This window comes from Hyperolius riggenbachi, chromosome 2 (genome assembly GCF_040937935.1).
Source record: "Hyperolius riggenbachi isolate aHypRig1 chromosome 2, aHypRig1.pri, whole genome shotgun sequence".
Lineage (NCBI taxonomy): Eukaryota > Metazoa > Chordata > Amphibia > Anura > Hyperoliidae > Hyperolius > Hyperolius riggenbachi.
In genome coordinates this window covers 348,932,364-348,956,110 of record NC_090647.1, presented here as the reverse complement: position 1 = coordinate 348,956,110, position 23,747 = coordinate 348,932,364, and the positions used below count along the sequence as shown (strand labels likewise).

Sequence of the window (23,747 nt, the reverse complement as noted above, 5' to 3'; positions counted from 1 at the left end):
TTCATTAACTTTTTTTTTGCTTTACTAACACATAAAACATAACATCTTGCACAGTGCTAGGCAATTCAAGTTTAGAACTGTATAAAAAAATACTCAGTGGTTGGTGTAAACTGCTTGTCTACCCCCCCCCCCCCCCCCCAACTGTAACTTGGAAACCAGTCCTATGTTTTTAGCAATTCTTTTTATGCTGTGTTTAAGGCTTTAAGCCTCATCTACACGTGTAGATGCGGCGGGTTCGATTCCCCGCTCGTCCACGCCGGCGCCGCTTATCTTCCGCTCGGTTCCCTGCCATTGTCCCCTCGCGGGGAGCGATCAGGGAATCGGCGGTGGGGAGATCCGTCCTGTCGGATATTATCAATCGAGCCGCATAAGCAGCTCGATTGATAAGGAACATCGCGGCTGCATCTACGCGTGTAGATGCGACTTTAGACCAGTGTTTCTCAGCTCAGTCCTCAAGTACCCCCAACAGTGCATGTTTTGTGGAAATCCACAGAGGTAGTTAATGAGCTCTGCTGTGACGCTAATTACTTCACCTGTGAATGTTTATGGTTTTCTGTAAAACATGCACTGCTGGGGATACTTGAGGACTGAGTTGAGAAACCCTGCTTTAGACGATAGATGACATTTGAGTTTCATCCCACTTTAATCTCGTGAAACTCCCATCTAGTACTTAATTTAATTTCAAATAAAGAGTAAAGATGCACTAGTAACAATATTTATTTATTTTTATTTTAAATGTGACTCTTATTATTGGCTCTTATTCAAGTAACTTTTTCTTTTAAGTTTTCTCCTAAGAGATACATTTTTAAAATCATTTTTCTGCATTTTGCTATTTAAAAAGTACTAAAAAGTAGGTGATAAAGTACTGTCGTAAGTATTCTGAGTATTTTTTTTTTTTGCTTGCTGGTGGCTTAAAGGGCATTTTATTGATAAGGTGTGCAAATATCACCTAAGAGAAAACTCAGGAGAAAACGTTAATTGAAGGGCCTTTTTCACTACACAGCTGAATCACAAAATCGCAAATCGCTAGTGATTTTGAAATCGCTACGGTTGTTACTTTATCATAGAAATCATGAGAAGTATTTTCCACTATAGTGATTAGATTTGGAAATTGCAAATCGTAATCACTTTCTAGAGCGAATGCAATGCAAATGAAAAATCGCAATCGCATAACAGAATTAATGAAAAATCGCAATCGCTGGCGTTTGTGATTGCGATTGCTAGTGGAAAAGGGCCTGAATAGGGGCCATTATCTATGAAGGTGTTGGTGAATCACAGTCCCTTCCTCTGGGACCTTTCTCTACTCCTAGGTGTGAGACTGATCATAGGGTCATTGAAAAATCTAATAGAAGTCTTTGCCTAGCTATTATTTTTTATATCACTGTCAAAGGTATTATTTACACTGTGACCTTTCCTTCCTTTCACCCCCCCCCCTTCCTGCCTTTTATTTTACAACTTGAATTTACAGATGCACAGGATATAAGCAAGTCCTATAAAATGAATTTATGCTGTAAAATCTGTGAGTAAAATTTATTTTTTACAGTCTGTTCAAATGAGGAATTGACTGCCTAGGTAGAGATCTGAACTGCAAAGTTTTTTTTTTCAACTTTAAAATTATAGGAAAACAAAGGCTCCTTTAAAGATCAGCAAATGCAAAAATAACTCACAACTGAGTGCTGAATATAACAACCAAGACGGAAAATCCTACACCAACAGCAACTCCATATGGAAGCCCAAGGATAAACGTGGAGAGGAAGCTCACAATCCAGACACACTACAGAAACATTGAACAAACATCAGTGAGCAATGAAAGAGAAAAGTAAATGCATAAAACAAAGAACCCATTAATGTTTCTCTGTATCCATAATACATCATTTTATTTGCTCTTCTGAATAAATAAGATTAATCCGTTAAAGACTTGATTCCTTGTCCAGACACCTACTTACAAGTTACAGCAATCTACTTTCTTGGAACTGGCTTTCGTTTAATAGGCTTTTTAATAACCGGTAGTTGTATTTATAAATGTATTATTTAATAAACTAAATTAGCAAAATGAATAATACTTTTATATTTGCAGATAAGATACCTATTCACTCATTTATTTTTCTTTCTTTCTTCGTTACCTGAACTACTAGTTTGCTGTAGTTTCTTGTTGAAAAACCGCTAAAACCAAACCTTATTAATTTAAAAAATAGGTTTACTCTATCTAGTTTTGCTTTAAATACTGTTGGACAAAATAGAACAGTATTAACAATTTGTGAGAGTGGTTAAAAGGTACTAATGCAGCGCTATACTTATAACCGGGGGAGGGGGGTGTTTGGCAGCCTCCTTATCATGGGAACGTCTATATTCTACCATAATTTGCCCCAGGAACTTCCCCAACTCCACCAAGGCACCGGAGGTGGGCATGAGCCACTTGTTCTTGGCATTGCAATGGGTGTTTTGGAAGAGGAGGAGGATAAACGTTAATAAAATGTGTAAAGAAAATGTTTTACTAAATTAAAAAATAATAATAATTAAAAGCTAAAGGTAAATACATACCGGTAAGTGCAATGAAGACACCATTCCGAGATGAGGGATACATATTATTACCTGGGTAAAGTGTGTTTGTCTGCCCTTATGTTTTTCACCTTGGTATTTTCCGCCTTTCGCTTTTTATTTTACTGAATCATTCAAATACATACTTCCATGAGCTAGACTATCACTAACCCTTAAAGCTAGTATGTGTATGATGGACAGCACACCTGGTGAAGACTGATGTGCCTGATCTAAGGGTCTGGCAGCACTCCAAGCCCAGCAACAATGGGTCAGAAGACGAAGACCAGCACCATCCAGTATTTAAGCTCTTTTTATCTGAAGACCACATGACAAAATACAGCAACGTTTCAGAGGGATATCCTCCTTTATCAAACTCTGTCAGTGTATACAGCTGACATATTTCGCAGTGCTTTACAAAGTACACAGTCATGTCACTAATGCTAAGTACACACTATGAAATTTTATGGCAGATTTACTGTCATTTTGATTATTTCCAACACGTCCAATCTGTTTTCCGATCGATTTCGGATCATCTTCCCATCGATTTCTGATAGAAGTGAATGGAAAACAGACGTGAATCGATCAAAAAATGATTGGAAATCGATTGAGATTTTCTGACAGATCCGATCTGATTTCCATAGTGTGACTGTGTACCAGGCATAACTGTGCCTCAGAGGAGCTCACAATTGAATCCCTACCATAGTCATAGGCCCTGATTCAATTGACTTTTTCTTTTAGTTTACTCACATGAGATTTTTTTCTTGTCTTTTGTAAAAAATACTTTTTCAGCACCTAACAAGCGAACAATAGTACTAAAAGGTAGTTAAGGAAAGTAATATAAATCTTCCATAAATGTGGGCCAATATATTTGGAATACTTCTTTGCTTGCCAGAGGATGAAAACCAGTTAGCTTAATAGTATGTTTTTGAGCTGCTGGAGAAAACCAGAGAGCACAGAGGAAATCCACGCAAACATGTGGAGAATGTGCAGTGTACATTATATACATACAGTTTGTATTGCACTTATTCCTCCATACAGGATCTCTCCCCAACTTTACCTGTTCAGAATCTGAAGGAAGTTGTTGCAGTGATAACGCACAGGGCTCAGCTCCAGGCTTTAGGCCTGGCACCAAAGTGATTATTTAACCTTCATTTGCTGTAGCAGCCAGACAGCCTTTACAAATAGTGTTGCTGAAATTCTTTTAGTACCTAAACTAGCACAAATAACGTTTTAAAAACCGCTTAAAAGCAGAGGGGGATGTTAGGGTGGACTTACCTCCCTCTTACAAAAAAAGAAAACTCACTTGAGTCTCGATAAAACAGAATTGACAAATACGCTATTCAACTCCACAAATGTGATGCATTTTGCGGGCGTGACACCGCTTCCTCAGGCAAAAATGGGAGCACAACTCAGTGGGTCAAGCAATAGGTTTGAGCGATGCGTTTCACGGACGTGACCCCGCTTCCTCAGGTAAAAATGGGAGCACAACTCAGTGGGTCAAGCAATAGGTTTGAGCGTCTCAAACCTATTGCTTGACCCACTGAGTTGTGCTCCCATTTTTGCCTGAGGAAGCGGGGTCACGCCCGCGAAACGCGTCGCATTTGTGGAGTTGAATAAATTATTTGTCAATTCTGTTTTATCGAGACTCGAGTGAGTTTTCATTTTTTGTAAGTGGGAGGTAAGTCCACCCTAACATCCCCCTCTGCTTTTAAGCGGTTTTTAAAATGTTTTACTGTACTCTGGCGCCTCTGTATACCGAGCTTTTGCTGATTTTCTAGTCCACCCTGGGTGGAGGGGTGCATCCCTATCTACTATCTACAGAGAGCGACTTCTTAACCTGAGTGGGGTCAGGTCCTAATGCTCCCCACCTGCATTTAAAGTGGTTGCCTATGGGTAACCCGTGTTTGTGAGTATATACACATAAAATTGTATTGAACTCTTCATTTTATCTGACAATACTGCACCATATTGGGCTCTCGATTCTCTTCTTGTTTTTAAGCACAAATAACACATATGTGAAAGCAGAGTATGCTTTAATAAATATCCCTATGATTTATAATTTGTCCCTTGAAATGCTTAACCTTGTAAATAACCCTGTTTTTAACCCTTAAATAAAGCTGCTTAAAGTATACTCAGTAGGCCACCCTGGTAGGTATTTGGAGCATTAGGAAGTACAAAGTAGGTGAAATGTACTCTCAAAATGATTTTGAGTAATTTATTGCTTATTGGAGGATTGAAAGGCCTTTTATTGATGATAATATATATCACCTAGGTGAAAAGAGAATCGAATAAGGGCCACTGTATCTCTTGATTATTTATATACTTAGCCTCCATTATTTAAACATATAACATATCTTTTTACAAGGTTTTGTTGTAGTAGCTTCACACTCCTCACCGGTTAGTGTAATTGAGGATGCCTTTATGTTAAGGCTGCTGAACAGTTACCGGCGTTACGCAGTAAGGTGGCTAGGGGTGCAGGGAGGGAAGAAATTAACCTGACAGATGCAAGTTAAATTACACATAAAAATGTACCTTGTGTAGCAGACAAAAGCAAATGGCTGATACTTTCTGGACACCCCTCATATATTACATATCATATCGTTCCACACAAGCAGCACACAGAATTGGAGAATCAATAGTACAATAACTTACACAATCAAGCTTGTTTTTTTTCCAAAGGTAGAAAGGGTCAGCTAGCTGCTTCAGAGAATTTTTTAGGTTTACTGCAATCAAGGCGCCTAGGACGGCCTGAAAGGCAAAAGCAGAAAGGATTTGAATCTTATACAAACACAGAGAAGGAGAATACTGGTGGAGTAAAGTAACATGGGAGAGATTTAAGAAATCTATTTAGTATGTGATATGATTTTTTTGTAGGGTTTACCCAGTTGTAGGATAAAAACGCATTTATATTTTTATCAATAAATTATAGTTTGTCCTTTTAATTAATTTGGTCAGGCATTTAGACCAAAGTAAAAATGTATAAGACACACAATGAATAAAATATAAAGCTTTACCTTGGGCAGAGGTAGTAAATATCTACCAAGAGCCAACATTGTCACCATAACCACCATCATGACAAAGAAACTGGACATCTAAGGATAAAAAAATGTACAGACCTACTTAAAATCGGTAGCTTCTCTTAAGTGCAACTGTTATGCAATATGTACTGTATATATAGTATTTTTCTGTTGGTGTGTCAACACAAAATATTGTCAGGGGGATAATATCGGGTTCAAAGCATTTTCAAAAATACAATCCTATTTCTGAAACTTCTTCCCCCATTTCCGCTGGGTGAAATGTACATAAGAACAGAATAGAATCATTTGCAAAGCATTGTATTTATATATTTAACTGAACAAAAACAACATATCAGATGTTGAAACTGAGAAATACTACTGTTTTATGCCAAATATATGCTTATTTTGAATTTGATGAATGCAACAAATAAAAAAAAAAAAAGAAACCTGATGAATGGGGTAACCCCTAAACATGTTCTGTAACTGCTCAGATTTGATAAACGCAAGTTTGAAAAGCCTTTTGAGTGCCGCCTTTGCATTATTGAATTCCAGGCAAATGTCTACTTTTGCTTTAATGACTATTCAAAAGCTTTTGACTCTAGACCTTGATAGACTGCGGCAGAATTCATGGAAATGGGGACACCAGTTTGCCTTTTGAGGAATATATATGCAAACCAAGAAGCAACAGTTAGAATGGTGTTTTAAAAAACCGACTGGTTCAGAATTGGCAAAGAAGTGCAACAAGATTGCATATTGTCTCCTTATTTATTTAACTTATATGCTGAATATGTAATGCGGCAGGAATATTAACAGTCTGAGATATGCTGATGATACCACTGTGATGGCTGAAACTGAGGAAGAATTAAAGAGCCTAATCATGAATGTCAAACAAGAAAGTGCAAAAGCTGTACTACTGCTTAAAGAGGAGCTGTCAGCCATACTATCTCATAAAAAAACCCCCACATATATAAGTAGATTAATACTTGCTCTACTTACATAACATATGTATTGCACTGTCCACGTTTTCATTTTAGTGATTTTTCTACATTAAAAAAAAAAAGAAAATACTTCTTAGCATTTCTTAGCATTTAACTGTGGCTATTTTGAAGCCAATCCTGATGTCATTTCCTCCCTTACTCTCCTCTGCCTGATTTGCCCGTCCCTCACTATAGAAAGTGCATTGTCTCAGCATGAGAAATATTGGCCAATCAGAGAGGAACAGAGGTGTGGGAGGGGAAAACAGGTGGGAAAGAGGCTTAAGCCAATCAGGCTGAATTAGTTAAGTCTGAAGTGAAGTAGTGAAGCAAAAAAGGACAACCCAGCATGCCCTGCAACTTCCTTTTTGTGTACCAAATTTTGTGTGTACCAAATAAGAGTCAGGTAAACTGGGAAATTATAATTTATCAACAAGAAAAGTAGTAGTGATTTTAACTTTTTGTTTGCCTGGTTAGCATCCTTATTACTTGTTTACCAGATAAAAATAAATAATTGATTTTGATTTTATGCCTGAGAGTTACACTTTAACATTAAGAAAACTAAAGTCATGTCATGTCATCTGCTCCAATGAACAATCTACAAATATATGGAAAAAAAGTAGAAGTTGTAACAGATTTCATCTTCCTGGGATCAAAGATATCTACAGATAGTGACTGCAGCCTTCAAATTAAAGGGAATCCGAGGTAAGAGTAATATGGAGGCTGCCATATTTATTTCCTCTTAAACACTACCAGTTGCCTGGCAGTCCCCCCGATCCTGTGCCTCTAATACTTTTAGCCATAGACCCTGAACAAGCATACAGCAGATCAGGTACTCTGATTCAGGTTTTACTGGATTAGCCATTTGCCTGTTCCAGGGCTTTGACTCAGACACTATGTATGCTGGAAGATCAAGAGGGCTGCCAGGCAACTGGCATTGATTACAAGAAAATAAATATGGCAGTCTCCTTATCGCTCTCTCCTCGGGTTTCCTTTCCTTTCTTAAAGAGACTCTGTAACAAAAATTTCATCCTGTTTTCTACCGTCCTACAAGTTCCTAAACCTATTCTAATGTGCTCTGGCTTACTGCAGCACTTTCTACTATCACCCTCTCTGTAATAAATCAATGTATCTTTCCCCTGTCGGACTTGTTGCCCTGTGTCTGAAAGGCTGCCAACTCTTCCGTGCTGATCTGTTATGCACACCCCTCTCCAGGCCCCTCTATGCACACTCCAGTGTGTGTTATTTACATAAGCCAGCAGCGTCTCTGCTCTCTTATCAGTGAGATAAGAAAGCTGGATGAAAATCCTCCTCTGTTAGGCTGTGAAAGGAGCTGGCTGACACATACTGAGGAATTACAGACACCGGGCAGAGCTGTCTGCAGGAAGAAACGATCAGCCTGGCTGTCACTATTCAGTGGATGAGAGCTGCAGGGGACAGAAGGTAAACACACAAATGATCTTTTGAGATTCAAAAGGAAGGCTGTGTACAGCCTGCTTGTGTATGGATGTATTTTCTATGTGTGGACATACTGTACATCAACCTACTTCCTGTTTTGGAGGCCATTTTGTTTGTTTATAAACAAACTTTTTAAAACTGTTTTTGACTACTTTTAATGCGGCGGGGAGCGACGAAATTGTGACAGAGGGTAATAGGAGATGTCCCCTAACGCACTGGTATGTTTACTTTTGTGCGATTTTAACAATACAGATTCTCTTTAAGAGACAATTGTTGCATTGAAGGAAAACTATGGCAAATGTGGACAAGATACTAAGATAACAAAGATAAAGTTAGTTAAAGATATGTTCTCCCCAGTAGTAACATATGGCTGTGAAAGTTGGACTATAAATAAGGTCATGTGTAGAAAAATTTATGATTTTTAATTGTGGGTTTGAAAAACTCTACTGAGAGTTCCCTGGACTGCCAGAAGTTCAAACCAGTCAATACGTAAAGAAATAAGGCCAGCGTGTTCATTAGAAGGGTTGATACTACTATTAAAACTTAAATACTTTAGACACATAATGATAAGGCCAGATTTTTGGGAGAAATTGTTGATGCTTGGAAAGACTGAGGGCAAAAGTAGAAGAGGATGGCAAAGGCTAATATGGATAGACAGCTTATGTGTAGCCATGAACATGTTGATGCAACAGCTGAAAGAAGCCATGATTGACAGACATATCTTCCGTGCAGAAGTACAAATGGTAACAAAGAGTCGGGGTTGACTAAACAAATGATGAGAGATGTTCTGAGAAATACAGGTGCGAAGGGGTGGGAAAATAGTGTAACAACTTAAGAGTAATGTCCCTTAATTTCAAAATCATCATCTATATGTAAAAAAAATGTCATCTACAGTATGTAATTTTATTAAAAGAGCATAGAGAAAGTTCTACATGCAAAGAGCAAGGATGAAAGCAATAGCAGAATTGTGCAATGCAAAACAGAAACCATATATAAACTTGATTCCAATACACTGCCACATTTTCTGGGCCTGAGCACATTTAAGATGGATTGTGGCAAATCCTGTTGTCTGACACACCAAAATGTACAATCTAGCCCATCTAGGAAGCCAACATTAGTACTGACTGACATATACAAGTTTTGGAGCAATATATGGTGCCAACTAGAAGATGTTTTTTCAGGGAAGGCCTAAATAATTTCAGCAATACAATGCCAAAGTCCATACTGCACAAGTTACAACAACATTAAAAAAAATTTTAAATCTGCATTTAAACAATTGGACATAATACTTAATACAGCAATGTGTTCATATATGTCAGGCGTACAGAATTGCACATACAGCAGACCAGCTATTTCAAGAAGAAAAAGCACAACATTCTACTAGATCTTAACAAAATAGAAAAGGACCATCCTTAATTCACACAGCTATTGGGAGAATACAATACTTGTGTATATTGTGTATGCCTTTGGGCATAAATCAGTTTTTCCAATTTTAAACAACAAGTGTTGGTGTGGGATTTCCATTGTTCTGCTTAAAGAGTCACTTAAGTCTGTTAAAAAAAATGAGTTTTACTCACCTGGGGCTTCTATCAGCCCCCTGCAGCCGTCCTGTGCCCACACAGACTCGCTCGGATCCTCCTGTCCCCCACCGGCAGCTACTTTCACTTTCACCAATAGGCCCGACAGACCTGGCCACGCGTCTGATACTTTGCATTCCTGGCCGCAATAGCACCCTCTATACTGCTATTGCGGCCGGGAACGTGAAGGATCACTCGCGTACCTAGGCCTGTCGGCAAAACCGGAAGTAGCTGCCGGCAGGGGACAGGAGGATCCGAGCGAGTCTGCGTGGGCACAGGATGGCTGCAGGGGGCTGGTAGAAGCCCCAGGTGAGTAAAACTCATTTTTTTTAGCAGACTTAAGTGTCCCTTTAAGTACTTATGGGGGAAGGGGTTGTTGTTCCAGTACATCAGGATAAGTTTACGAGCTTGAAACAAGAAGCACTGAATTATAATCTGAAGAAGGTCAATGTTATTGATCCAGCCTAAAATACAAGATTGTACATTTCTAGGGATATTAACATACACAATGCTATCTAGTAAATCAAGATTAATCATCCAGTATATATCTAATTGAATAAGTGAAGTAAATCGCCTAGATCTCGCTTACATCGGGACAATCTGGAATCTCAATCCTGCCCATACTGATTAGGCCCATTGAAAACTTTGGAGCATTAGGAAACAAAAAATACAGCAGCGGAGACATTAAACTGCAGATAAAATATTATACCAAGCAAAAGCGCAACAACATTTCGCATTTAACTGCAGCAATTGGTCCCTTCAATTTCTAAACAGTATTGTTTACAGTTTACAGTTTTTCTGTAAACCTCACATACTGTACCTATAGAGCTTTTAGCCAGCAACACTAGAAAACTTTTCTCAGGTCTCTCAGCCCAGCCTGTGTGAAATAATTACAGCTTGTAACAAAGTCGGCATTGATTTTAGAGCCATACCATGTGTGAAGGTTACACTTCTCTGTCACTATTCACAGCAGGGCCGGTTCTAGACAGGCACATATGAGGGGGCAGTCAAAAATGGGTAGGGGGCATCCATGTGGGCGGGGCTAACTGTAATGTAGTTATACCAGCTAATTAAGTTACATAAAAAAAATATAAAGTAAATGCACATAATGACAGACAGCTTTTTCCCCAGTAAATGCACGTAATGACAGACAGCGTTCCCCCAGTAAATGCATGTAATGAGAGACAGCGTTTCACCAGTAAACGCATGTAATGACAGACAGCCTTTCACCAGTAAATGCATGTAATGAGAGACAGTGTTTCACCAGTAAATGCACATAACGACAGACAGCGTTTCCCCAATAAATGCACGTAAAGAGAGACAGCATTTCACCAGTAAATGCACATAAGAGACAGCGTTTCACCACTAAATGCGCATAAGAGACAGCGTTTCAACACTAAATGCATGTAATGACAGACAGCCTTTCAATAGTAAATGCATGTAATGAGAGACAGCGTTTCACCACTAAATGCACATAAGAGACAGCCTTTCACCAGTAAATGCTTGTAATGACTGACAGCCTTTCACCAGTAAATGCACATAAGGACAGACAGGTTTATATGTCCACAGTATATGTAGCCAGGTGTATATGTCCCCAGTATATGTAGCCAGGTGTATATGTGCCCAGTATATGTAGCCAGGTGTATATGTCCCCAGCATATGTAGCCAGGTGTATATGTCCCCAGCATATGTAGCCAGGTGTTTAGGTGTCCCCAGCATATGTAGCCAGGTGTATATGTCCCCAGTATATGTAGCCAGGTGTATGTGCCCAGTATATGTAGCCAGGTGTATATGTGCCCTGTATATTTAGCCGGGTTTATATGTGCCCAGTATATGTAGCCAGGTGTATATGTCCCCAGCATATGTAGCCAGGTGTATATGTGCCCAGTATATGTAGCCAGGTGTATATGTCCCCTGTATATGTAGCCAGGTGTATATGTGCCCAGTATATGTAGCCAGGTGTATATGTTGCCAGGTCTATAGGTGTCCCCAGCATATGTAGCCAGGTGTTTATTTATCCCCAGCATATGTAGCCAGATGTTTAGGTGTCCCCAGCATATGTAGCCAGGTGTATATGTCCCCAGTATATGTAGCCAGGTGTTTAGGTGTCCCCAACATATGTAGCCAGGTGTATATGTCCCCAGTATATGTAGCCAGGTGTATATAATAATTGCAGTATTTGTATAGCGCCTTTCTCCTGTCAGACTCAAAGCGCTTGCGAGGCAGCCACTAGAGCGCACTCAGTAGGCAGTAGCAGTGTTAAAGCGGAATATAACCCTGCATTTCAACTTTGTTCTAAAACATTATTTACAGGTTTAAAGTTCTGTGGAGAGATATGCAGAAGTTCAGATTGTTCAGATTGTTACATTCTATTTAGTTATATGTATCTATTGAAAAATGTTACACACTCTTTGGCTGTCCTCCAACTCCTTCTCAGTGAGAGAGATGAGTCACATTCAACACTTAGATACATTTATGTAAACAAAATGTATCTATGTCAGCTTCGGATGCGTTTGCAGAAATCTCCAGGAACTTTAAAGCCCTGTGTAACCCTTCCAATGCTGGTCTAGTAAAAAAAAAAAATGCTGGTTGCATATAATATACTGTAAATAATGTTTTAGAGCAAAGTTGAAATGCAGGGTTATATTCCGCTTTAAGAAGACTTGCCCAAGAAACTCCTTACTGAATAGGTGCTGGCTTACTTAACAGGCAGAGCCAAGATTTGAACCCAGGTCTCCTGTGTCAGAGGCAGAGCATTTAACCATTACACTATCCAGCCACTGACTATATGTTTCCAGGTCTATAGGTGTCCCCAGTAGATGTGGTCAAGACTTACCATGTGTTGTCCCCAGTATAGCCAGGTGTATAGATGTCCCCAACCCCAGGTGGGGTGGCAGCGGAGTATGAGAGAGAAGGGTGAGCGATGAGGAAGTTGGGCCATCTCCCCCCCCCCTTCCCTCACCTTGGGGCTCCCCCTCTCTCTCGCTCCCCCCTCCAGATATCAGCTGGCAGCGGCGGTAGAACACTTCCTCTCTTCCCAGTGTGGGACAGAGATCTGTGTGCCACTGCCACTACTCTGGTGTAGTCTAGACCAGAGTAGCGGCGCACAGATCTCTTGCTCTCCCGCGCTGGGAAGCGAGGAAGTGTTCTACCGCTGCTGCCAGCCGTGATATTTAGTTTCAAAGACTTTTATTGGGCACTCAAGTGCCAAAGTAGCGGAAAGAACATTACAACCAAACATAGCATATCTGTGTTAGCCCAACATGGGCAACAGGGATCATAAAATACACAAAGTATAAAGTTACAATTACGTTCTAGAAAGATCAGCTCTCGAGAGCAAAAAGTGGCTATAACAAAAACACAGAAATACCATAAGAAACATAGCACGGTCAGTTCTATGGTATAGTCGGTTATAGTGGAGGGTCTAGGAAAATTGCGTATGGTGTGGGGATCCGCAAACACCCATGAGGTGAACCTTCGTGACCGAGTGTAATGGCCAATAAGTAGTATGTTTGGACTGCCTAAGGTTAACAGGAGGGAAGTGCGAGGTCCAGCAGGACCTGGGCGCCTTTAGAGAGTTTGTTGGTTGACCAGGGTTCCCAGACTTTTTGAAATTGGGGCATTCTATCGTTGATTATAGCATTGATGCGTTCACAAGTCATTACAGAATTTATGTTATTGACTACTTGAAGGTAGGAGAGATGTGGTGAGAGCCAGTTAGCTGCAATATGCGTTTTGGCAGCGCATGCAATAAATTGCACAAGTTTGCGTTGGACATGTAGCATTACCTTTGGCTTGTATCCTAGGAGGAATATTTTAGTGTCCAGTGTAATAGACTTTGGGATTATATTATTGATGAGGTAACGTATTCTTTCCCAGAGGCGGGACACCCTGGGGCAGGAGAACCAGATATGATATAATGTGCCCGGGACCTTGCATCCCCTGAAACAGAGTGGGCTTTTCGTAGGATCTATTTGGTGGAGCCTATGGGGGACCAGATATATGCGATGTAATAATCGTAAGGACACTTCCATATGTGTTGTTTGCAGACTACCCCTAGATAAGGTCTCCAGGCACTGGGTCCACTCCTCATCTTTGAGTTGTGAACGGAGATCAGCCATGATATTTAGAGGGGAAAGCGAGAGAGAGGGGGAGCACCAAGGTGAGGGAAGAGGGGGGAGAAATTTCCCCCCTTCCCAGCTGTGCCCACAGCTTCCTCTTCTCTCTCTGCTTCTCTCTCCCCTGCCACCCCTGTTTGAGGGGGCAGAGTGATTATTTAAGGGGGTGATGCCCCCTCTTGCCCCACGCTAGAGCCGGCCCTGATTCACAGAGGAATGATTTACTGTTTGTTTATGCACTGCTCTCACACACTGCTTTATCACAGATACACAGAACACGTCAGATATTTTTGGAACTATAAAACAGCTTTTAAGAGGAGACTTTAATTTATTCCTGTCAGATTTGGAAGCATACAACCCCCCCTTCAGAATTGGCTGTTGCTGGCTTTAAACACTTTTCACTTACTCTTCCTGAACAGAGAGACTCAGAAACACCACAGAGCTGCTGGTGATGAGCACACTATTTGAAGCTATATTTCTGCTTTCTATAATTCTGAAGATATTCCAGTCACAGTACTATTGCTAATGAGGACTCTCTGTATGCTGGATGTCCTGAACACAGCCCTTCATAGTAATGCCCACAGTGAGAACTGTTCTCTGTCATTTTTTTCTTCACACAAATGAAAAGATGTAAAACAGCCTTTGTACTGCTATTTGTTAGTAATTACTGGAAATATATGTGGCATTTAGAATTTTTGTTAACTCTGATAGTTGTCCCTTAATAAAATGTGATCTAAAACACTTTGTCCTAAATTTTTGAGATTTGTTGTTGTCATCAAATTCAAAATGGAACATAATAATAATAATAATAATACTTTTCAGTTGAAACATTTGATATGTAGTATCTGTACTATTTTCAATTAAATTTTGGGTTTACATGATCTGAAACTATACTTTTTATACGGCATTACTGCTTTTTTCTTTATTTTGAATGCCATAATTTTGTTTTGTACTTTTTTACATAAATGATTTGCTTGCTTCTAGCCAATTTTACTTACAAAGAGCAATATATACTGTATTGGTTTTCTGTCAATGGAGACACTAATGCATATGGAAAGCTTACCTGAGACTTTCCTCCAGCCCCATCCACTGCCAAAGTTACAGACAGAGCACAGCAAATTACATGGATATAGAAAAAAGAGCCAAAGAAGTTGCTGCAGCCAAGAGCCAACATTTCCTACAAGAAAATATAACACTCAGTGCAAAGTCAGATTACATTGCTGCAGTATGATAGTTTAAAACTCAGCTCCAGATAAAAATGTGTTCTAAGTACTGTGTAGGTGCTCATTCTTATTCATTTATAAACTCTGATTAGTTTTTGTAAAATCAAGTTTAACATGTACCTTTTTATGAGGGTAAGAGAAGGATTTATACTTACCTTGGGCTTCTTCCAGCCCACTTTAGTCCATCAGCTCCCTTTGCTTCCATTTTGTCCCCTCTGTTCTGCTGCTGTCAGCTCTGGTAAAGTCCGCAAATTGGCAGTTGGGACTGCGCATGTGCAGCCCAGCCGGGAGTGCGAGGAGGCACCTGGCTGTGCATGTCCAGCAGTCCGAATAGGACCACAAAGACCACAAAGGCAGCTGATGGACAACAAGGGTCTGGAAGAAGCACAATGTAAGTATAAATCCCCTTCCCCAGTCTCAGGTTTACTTTAAGGAACCTGTTCATTTGAACCAACCATTAAAATGTGGTGAAAGAGATGCATGCGATATGAGTTGGTAGGTCTTAGAGTTTATGAAGTGTGTGATTGCTCTGTTGTAAGAAAGGAGTACAGATGTTCACTTTTAATGAAACTATCAGCCTGTTTAATTATGCAAAGGCAAAGATGCAAGTGGATCCAGCAAGGATGCATCTGAGCCAAACAGTATTCAAATTGAGGTCTTTTGATTTTTGTTGTCCATTTGCATTACCTTCCTGTACGAATAAACTTGGTTAAGTAAAGTGGATCCTCTGTGCTGGTCCATTATTCTTTCTCCACAGCTATTAAACACGCTTGCCTACATCCGTGATGCTAAATGGTGATTGGTGGAGACCTTTTTTAAGACCTTAAGCTTGATAGCTACTGAGGATTGGAACCGAAGAGCTACAGCGTTACACTGTGCACTTACTAGGCATTACATCTCTACAGCCACAGGCTGAATCTCTTTATTATAATATGAATGAAAGAGTCTAAAAAAAGTTGGTAGCAAAAATTTGCAGGAGCCTTACCTGATTTGGATCAACATCATAACCATGTTTTGCTCCTAAGGTTCTACCCATGGCAAGGTTAATTACATAGCCAACAATAGCCAGGGAGAATGCTGTGCCAATCATGTCGCTCCACTGACTGACAGTTGGTAACGTGGGAGCTGGAAATCTGCAAGATAATTTATATCAGGTGTCAACAACTAGGTAAAAACTTTCCTGGGTTACTGCAATCCATGTGTATTTGTATGTAAACTATACAGCTACTTTGTGACTATCCAAATTTCAATGCAATTTTCCTGTGTTGAATGGAAGATAGGGGTTGGAGTCATAGTAAATGTGAGGTACTTGAAATGATCAACTATACTACTACAGGAAAAATTGCTTTTAACAGGCAAATAGGATGTTATTGTATACGATGCTAACTTTAGTCAGCCATACACTGCTCAGTTTTTAAGCGTTTAGGTAAACAAACAATAGATATCTTGCTGATATCAATCATTTCCTGGTTTCTGCTGTGCACCACTAGATATTTGCCTAGATTTTAGCAGAAATCTGGTTGAATATCACTCAGAACACTCTGGCATTGTGCTGTACAAAACTCTGTGATTGTTAATCACACACCTCTTCCACCTGAGGCCTTCTTCATGCACACCCACCTGTCTCAACTGGGCCTTTATTTTTTCCCAAAAAATTGTTATATTCAATCTTTCTATCAAATTAAGCATCTCGTCTAATCTTAAAATTCAAGTTTCTAAAATTAAAAGTGGATGCCTGCCTTTGGCTTGTAAAATATGTTCTCTCAGGGCCTGAGCCCACTAATGCAGTTGTGTCCACTTTTCCGCAACACTTGAATGCAACAGATGCTGAAAAGCGGATAGAAGCAGACACAAATGCATTAGTGGACTCAGGCCTTTAGAATGAATGCCCTTATAAGTCCTAATTTGCAGATACTGTATGTTTGAAAAATATACGGTAATCTTTATTAACATACGCCATTTATTAGGACAACTATAATGCCCCCTGTGGGGCTGTGGAAATAATGGATCATTTCAACATCTTCCACAGTTCCCATGGGAGCACTAGTGGAAGTTGCATCTGCCCTTATGGCAGCATAGCGCCTCTACGTCCTCACCGCAACATTTGCATGACCAGCCGCTAACACTCTTTTTGTAGCTTTAGAACACTCAATAAACAAACACTGCACAGAGATCACCTGACAAAAGTAAAGATGTCACCACCTGTGGTAAATTTCATAAGGTAAATAAAGGAGAGGAAAGATTTTAAAATGGGCAAACACGGCCTAAATAATTTATAAATGAATATTGTAAAGATCCTCAAAAGACTGGCACCACACAAGGTATAAATAGCTCAGTGGATGTTTATTGCAGCATCTAGCAATAAAAGGGCAACGACAGCCCGCTGTTTCGGCCTGTAAGGCCTTTGTCAAGTTGCATTGTTTGACCCCTTGGTACAGGGCCAGGGGTGAAGACCGGGCACACCATTCTTTTGGAATAATTTTTGTGGTGCTCCTGATTTGTTGCTTTTGCTAAATGAATATTGTAAAAAAAAATAAGCACATTTTTCATTGTTATTTTCACTACAATTCCTCTTTAATTGTTTACCCTAATGGAATCTGTCCCACGATATCCATGTGGTACTTTTCAGGAAGGTTGAAGCTGCCAGAGATGGCTGTAGCAATAATAACCTATAAAAGTAAAAAGATACCTTCTTACAAAAATAATCAGTGAAATTAAAAAGCGTAATTGTTTTGATTGGATGTGATATCACTGTGACCCAAAAGCAGGGAGACAATCTCTCAGGGCTCTTTCACACCAGAGCTGATTTCTGGCGTTTTGACGCAAACACAATACTTTGCGTTAACCAAGGTGAAATGAAAGTCCATAGACTTTAATTTTACCTTTCACATTAAATGGTGCATTTTGATGTGTTGCGGTTCGTTGCACCCGGGAGCTTTTAATTGTCCAGCGCTGGCGGTTTCCTTTCGGGTGAATTATATCTACCGCCGCTAATCAGCGTAGCAACGCAACAGCCCGACGTCCATGCCGCAGATCATAATGCTTGCAGGAAATCGGCTCCTACAAGCGTCATGTAATGTGAAAGAGACTTCACACGTATGTCTCCTTTACCTCCACTGACACTTGCTTCTATCATGATGATATAACGTAACATATATTGAACTTACTCATTGGTAATATCCAACAGTATCCTTTGGAGCATGAAGTTTTATTATTATTATGACTATTGTGTGGTGGGTTGCCTAAAAAGAAAGTCATAGCCACGTTTGAAGTTTCTCTTTCTCATGTTTGTGTACAAAAACACCAAAAAGCACAGCTGTAGTGAATTGTTAAAATGCGACAGTGGACAACAAAAATGACAAACAATGGGCTTGATTCACTTCACTGTAAGCTTAAAGCAAACCTGAACTGAAAATTAAAAGTCAAAAGAAACATACACATGTCATTCTTACCTCCCATGTAGTCTACTCATCACTCTCTTTCTCCTCTCCTGCATCCTGTTTGTCCACTGTGGTCAATGGAATTCTTTGTCCTCCATTTTGAAAATGGCCATTAAACTATAGCGGCTTCCTGGTCAGAACACTGTTAAACTGTAATATCGCCCACATGACCCATACGGAAATTTGCTCATCAGCTGTCTTTTCAGTTGTAACTGACAGCAGCTAATATGTTTCAGTTCTGACAAAATCTTGTCAGAACTAGAAGGAATCGTAAGAAGAAAATGGTGAGCTTCTGAGAGGAACTGATAGCAAGGTAACATGGCAAATTATTCATTTGTAGGTACATTATTTGCCTATTTTAAATAATTTTACTTGGTTCAGGTTCACTTTAATGCATAATTTCTCCCAAAATAGATTTTTACAACTATATGTACAGCATATATTTCCACTGCACACTTGTATCATTCCAAGGAAGTGAGTGCTGCTTATATAATGCATTCATTCTATAATAAAAATGGGAAATTGTAAAGAATTAGCTACTATATAAGAAAACCTCTTGTGTAAGCCCTGCCTTTGAGTCATAGAGGCAGTGATATCACATTCACCCTTCCACGCACATACTGTATATAGAAGTGGAAACACATCCATTAGAACTGCCTTGGAGGAAGCAACTGTCATGCTAAGCGATTAATACTCACAATAATGATCTCCATGGGAATTGGAAAGCGAATCTTATGCATATATCTGAGGTTCAGCTCCTTGACAATAATGAGCAGTGCTATGCTGACAAGAGCAAATATCAGAGATGCCACATTGGTTTGTGGAAGTTTTTTACAGATATCTATAAATGTCTGCAATAAGAAAAGACCACCGTTTAATTCTCAGTGACTAGTATTGCAATGTGCTACTTTAATTAAGGCTGACTTTACATACTTACATATATAATAGCCAGAGGGCCACTGTATGGTGGAACGGTCACTCCAAAGATGTACTTGAGCACTGACAGAAGAATCTGTAAGCCAGCAGCTGTCATAAAACCACGGACGAAGGATTCAGAGAGATATATGGCAACAAATCCAAACTGCACAAAGCCCAAGGCAATCTTATACAAAGAGAAGGTTATAAACGGGTGATTAGAGAATATCACTTAGGGGGTTCTCGTTTTACACGTGTTTAATTTACACAAAATCGAAATAACTTGATCTGCCAGATCAGTCATTTTGTTTGATTTACACGAGTTGTTTAAAATAATAGGAGTTATACAGATGTAATGAGGAGGTTGGAATGTGGATGTGGAGAGAAGACTAGACATGACAGTCTAGCTTCTCGAGAACTTACAGTGCATTACTGTGCTTACAAAGATTCACTGAGATTTCATGCTTTACAGAGATTCACTGAGATTAGACACTCTACATATCTCGCAATCCAGTGGGTTGTGGGTGGGCACTCCATCATATAAAAATGTGGGTGCCTGATACTGTAGCATAGGCTATGCCACTACAATAGTGAGCAATCCAATATATCAGCACACTGATTTCCAGAAAGCACGCTCTTTATTGAGCCATCTGTTTCCACAACAGAAAGTAGCCGACAATTGTTTCGGGGACACACAGGGTCCACCTTTATCAAGGCATGTGGTAACCACTGGCTCAATAAAAAGCGTGCTTATATACGTTATTCTGAGTGGTCCAATTTCAAGCTGCATACAATTTACATGAGATTTGAACGCAAGGAGAAATTATTAGCATCTCATTGATCATCCCTAGTTTAGACCTGGACTGACTTCTCAATACAATCTAATCAGCAATATGACCACTGCTGGCCAACATCGAAGTCATTGTAAGCAGGTCTCATCATGTGGAACATAATTAAAGACGAATAAATTCACTATGGTGGGGATTCACTATGTTCTGTATAACATGCATGTAAAACTTAAAGTTGATCTAAAAATAGGGGGAAAAGTTCCTTCTCTTATTACCCGTATATGATTTTAATAGATCAAAAGAGGAAATATAGACCTGTAACTGTATATATTACTATTGCAATGGGAAACCGGTTTCAATAATTTTTATTGAGAAAAACATTTTAAACATTTTGTACAGTCAAAGTTTTAACTGCAATGGGAAACCAATTTATGTGATATTTAATTTACGTTATGAACACAACCATGGAGTAGAATGAGAACCCCCTGTATATTCTTATTAATTTCTGTGAATGGGTTAGTTCACCTAAAACTGCGTGGTCTGGCAACAGAATTCTGTTAGCCCTAGTGAGTGAGTCACACCTCAGATGTGTAAAATTAGTCTGGGGTAATTTCAGTCTTTAAAGCACAAGGGTCAGCCATACTATCCCAGGAAACAAAACACATACCGGTATATAAGTAGATAAATACTTGTTCTACTTACATAACATATGTATTGTACTGTCCATGGTTTGATTTCAGCATATTTTATATAGTAAATAAAGAGAAAACTATTCCAGACATTTTCCATCTTTACTGCCTCCGACTGAAGCCAATCCTGATGCAATTTCCTCCCTTACTCTTTTTTCTCCTGTGCCTGAAATGGTGTGTGCATTGCCTGCCCTTTTCCCCGCTCAGCTCTGTACTAAAAACTGCACTGTTTTATCTAGTTTGCTTTGTAAACACATGTATTTCAGCAGCTTCTGCAGAGGGGTAAGGTGATTTAGCTTCTACTTCCCCTCTAAGCCTCGAGTCACACAATCTCCCTGAACTGCCCTCAGCCAATCAGCAAGGAGCAGGAATGTGGGAAGGGAAGAAGGGGAGATAACAAGTTTTTTTTTAGCTTCACTCTCCCTTTAGCGAGGGTGGGTGAGAAAAGATTCATTACAGCAGATACATTTATGATTATATTGGAATGCTTGCAATGCAGGGTCATGATGTAGACTAATTCTTTGAAGAATCAATTTCATATAAATAATCGTATCAACATATATTATTTTTTAACTTAAAAAAATAAAGTGTCTGCCTAGTTTTCAATTATACACTTACATGGAAGCAGCATATTTGTGGATACCATTTTAAGTCTTTACCATGTTTTTCTTACTATAATTTTTATCTTTTCTACATATCTACGAGATATGATCTATCTGCTGAACAATAATAGATTATTTGGGGGGATTTTCATAGATGAAGGGAAGTAAATCTCTGTTAAAATCAATCATCCAACCTTATGCAGAAAAGTAACTATGTTGAAAAAAGTCCTGCACATGATTTGAGTTTTAAATTGAATCCAGGCCCTATTCACTTTTTCATTTCTTTTTGTAAATCATACCCTCTGATTTGTCTTTGCAGTCTTTAAGAATGTGAAACAACTACCATATCCTGGGAAGTCAAAGCCCATATAATCTTTGTCTAGGTTGTACATGATATACAGAAGTTATGCCCTATTGCGTTGAACACTGACTTGGAGAAGATTCTTAGGGGTGAGGAAGAGACATCTTAAACGCCAGAATTGCTCAGGTCTGGCAACAGGTCCTAAGGACCAGTGTAGTATTTTCAAGCCACAGTCTGTTTGATATAAATCTTGTTAAATAAGTCAATAAGTGCATTACGCTGCATAGGCAAATGCAGGAGGGGGATTACAGCTGCCCAAAATCCCCCCTCAGACCAGGGCCGGTGCAGTGTCTGGGGTCAGGCACAAGTTGAGACCTCAGAATATCTGCAGGCATCCTGCAGCACACAGCACTGCCCCCTTTCTTTCCCTGCTACAGTTTTCTTTGGATGGAGCAGCAGCATGTGTACAGAGCATGGAGCAGCAGTGTGTGTACAGAGCATGGAGCAGCTCTGGGGAACATAACAGAGTCAGGTTTGAGCACAGTCCTGCTGGGTGAATGCTTCACTTTCCCCTTCATTAACAATGTCGACAATCCTCATTATTATCTGTATCCAATATGTATATTATCTGTATCGATCCCGTTGTCGATCGGGAGCAGATTGGATACTTAGGAAATAATTGTCAGATCCTGTCAGTCGGACGGGATATTGCATTATGTGTACCCATCATGATGTCCCACCATATTATTAGACTGTATTGTGTGGCTGAGGGAGACTTTTCAGGTCCACCCCCTTCCCCCTTGAAAATCCTGGGTTTGCCTCTGCGCTGTATCGCTTTAAGTATCTGTGCATCTTGTACACCATGGTACAGGAAGGTACATTTCAACCATGGCCTCCCAAACACCCATATTGCCATTCCCTATCTCTGCATTGTTGTGTAAGCTGCTATGTGTGTGGAAGGGGCTAGGGCCACACCCTGTGAAGCCATGCCACCACCCACCTACTTGACCTAAAACTAGCCTATTAGAAGCAGATGGACTGGCAGAGGTGTGGCTTTGTGAAGAGAGACCCCAACCCCTTTCTACCCACATGATATGACTATAAGTCATATGTGGCCATAATCTCAATGCTATGGTCAGACTGTGGCATGAACTAGAAAGCTGTAATACATTCTGGTGTGTGGAGGCTTAGACTTAACAGAGCACAGAAAAGCAGATAACGCACTGATGACTACTGAAAAACTGGAGCACTGGAATTTCATTTCACTTGTGCACTACCAACTTTTCTCATCACTTCTCGACTTGGTTGTGTTTGCCCCCAAAGCCAAATGGTCTCAGTCCTTCCATGGTGTTAGTGTATCCTGTTGTGACATTGCCTTGCTTAATCACCCTGCAACACCCTGCTCCTGTTACAGTCTGTGCATCTATTCTACATCCAGCTTTTTTTATAACCTGGCTTGTTTAATGACTCTAGATCAGATCCTTGGCTACTGACCTCAGCTTGTGACCTGACCTTGCCTGCCAACTGACTGCCCTAACCTTTTCCTTGTCTCCATTCTGCTTAGACCTAGGGATCTGTTTAGGGCTTTTACAGTGGTTTGTTTAATGGAGGAGTGAGTTTAGTGTTAAGCATGGGTCAGAGGTGAAGGTTAGTGTTACAGAAGGTAGGGGGTTAGGATCAAAGTAAGTTAGACTGGGCAGTCAGTTTAGAGGTAGTGCTTTCTGATATCTTATGCCAACTGCCAAGATCATAAATGTATTGGTGCCAAACACCAAGGTATTGTATGACAAATACTGTACATATGTTCCTGCAGTAGCATGCTGCTGTGAATACCATTACACTGACCTGTATGATTGCTGTTAAACATGCCAATGTGGCAGATATTTTCATGCGTGCCTGATTCATTGCTTCCGTATCTGTGACACTAATATTTGTAGTCGCATTCACTATCTGAAACTGAGACTCTGGAGCCAGTTGCATGCATACATTTCCCACTATGATGCTAATGACAGCAAACGTACCTTTGAAAACAAAAGTGATGACAGCAGAGTAGTAAACTAATAAAGATGAACAGAGAAAAAAAAAATACCAACATGCCATAAGTACA

The 23,747-nt window shown here is 39.8% G+C and overlaps 1 protein-coding gene across 2 annotated transcripts in view; it reads right to left on the bottom strand.

Moving 5' to 3' along the window:
- The window catches only part of SLC26A9 (solute carrier family 26 member 9), a 103,214-nt gene that overhangs the window by 41,417 nt on the left and 38,050 nt on the right, over window positions 1–23,747 (bottom strand). For both annotated transcript variants that reach the window (XM_068265546.1, XM_068265547.1), the window contains exons 5-13: window positions 23,486–23,661; window positions 19,283–19,447; window positions 19,044–19,196; window positions 17,492–17,574; window positions 15,891–16,038; window positions 14,746–14,859; window positions 5,553–5,630; window positions 5,191–5,286; window positions 1,668–1,774 (exon numbers count right to left, since the gene is read on the bottom strand). In XM_068265546.1, the coding sequence (XP_068121647.1) occupies window positions 1,668–1,774; window positions 5,191–5,286; window positions 5,553–5,630; window positions 14,746–14,859; window positions 15,891–16,038; window positions 17,492–17,574; window positions 19,044–19,196; window positions 19,283–19,447; window positions 23,486–23,661 (1,120 nt within the window). The remainder of the gene's footprint in view (window positions 1–1,667; window positions 1,775–5,190; window positions 5,287–5,552; window positions 5,631–14,745; window positions 14,860–15,890; window positions 16,039–17,491; window positions 17,575–19,043; window positions 19,197–19,282; window positions 19,448–23,485; window positions 23,662–23,747) is intronic.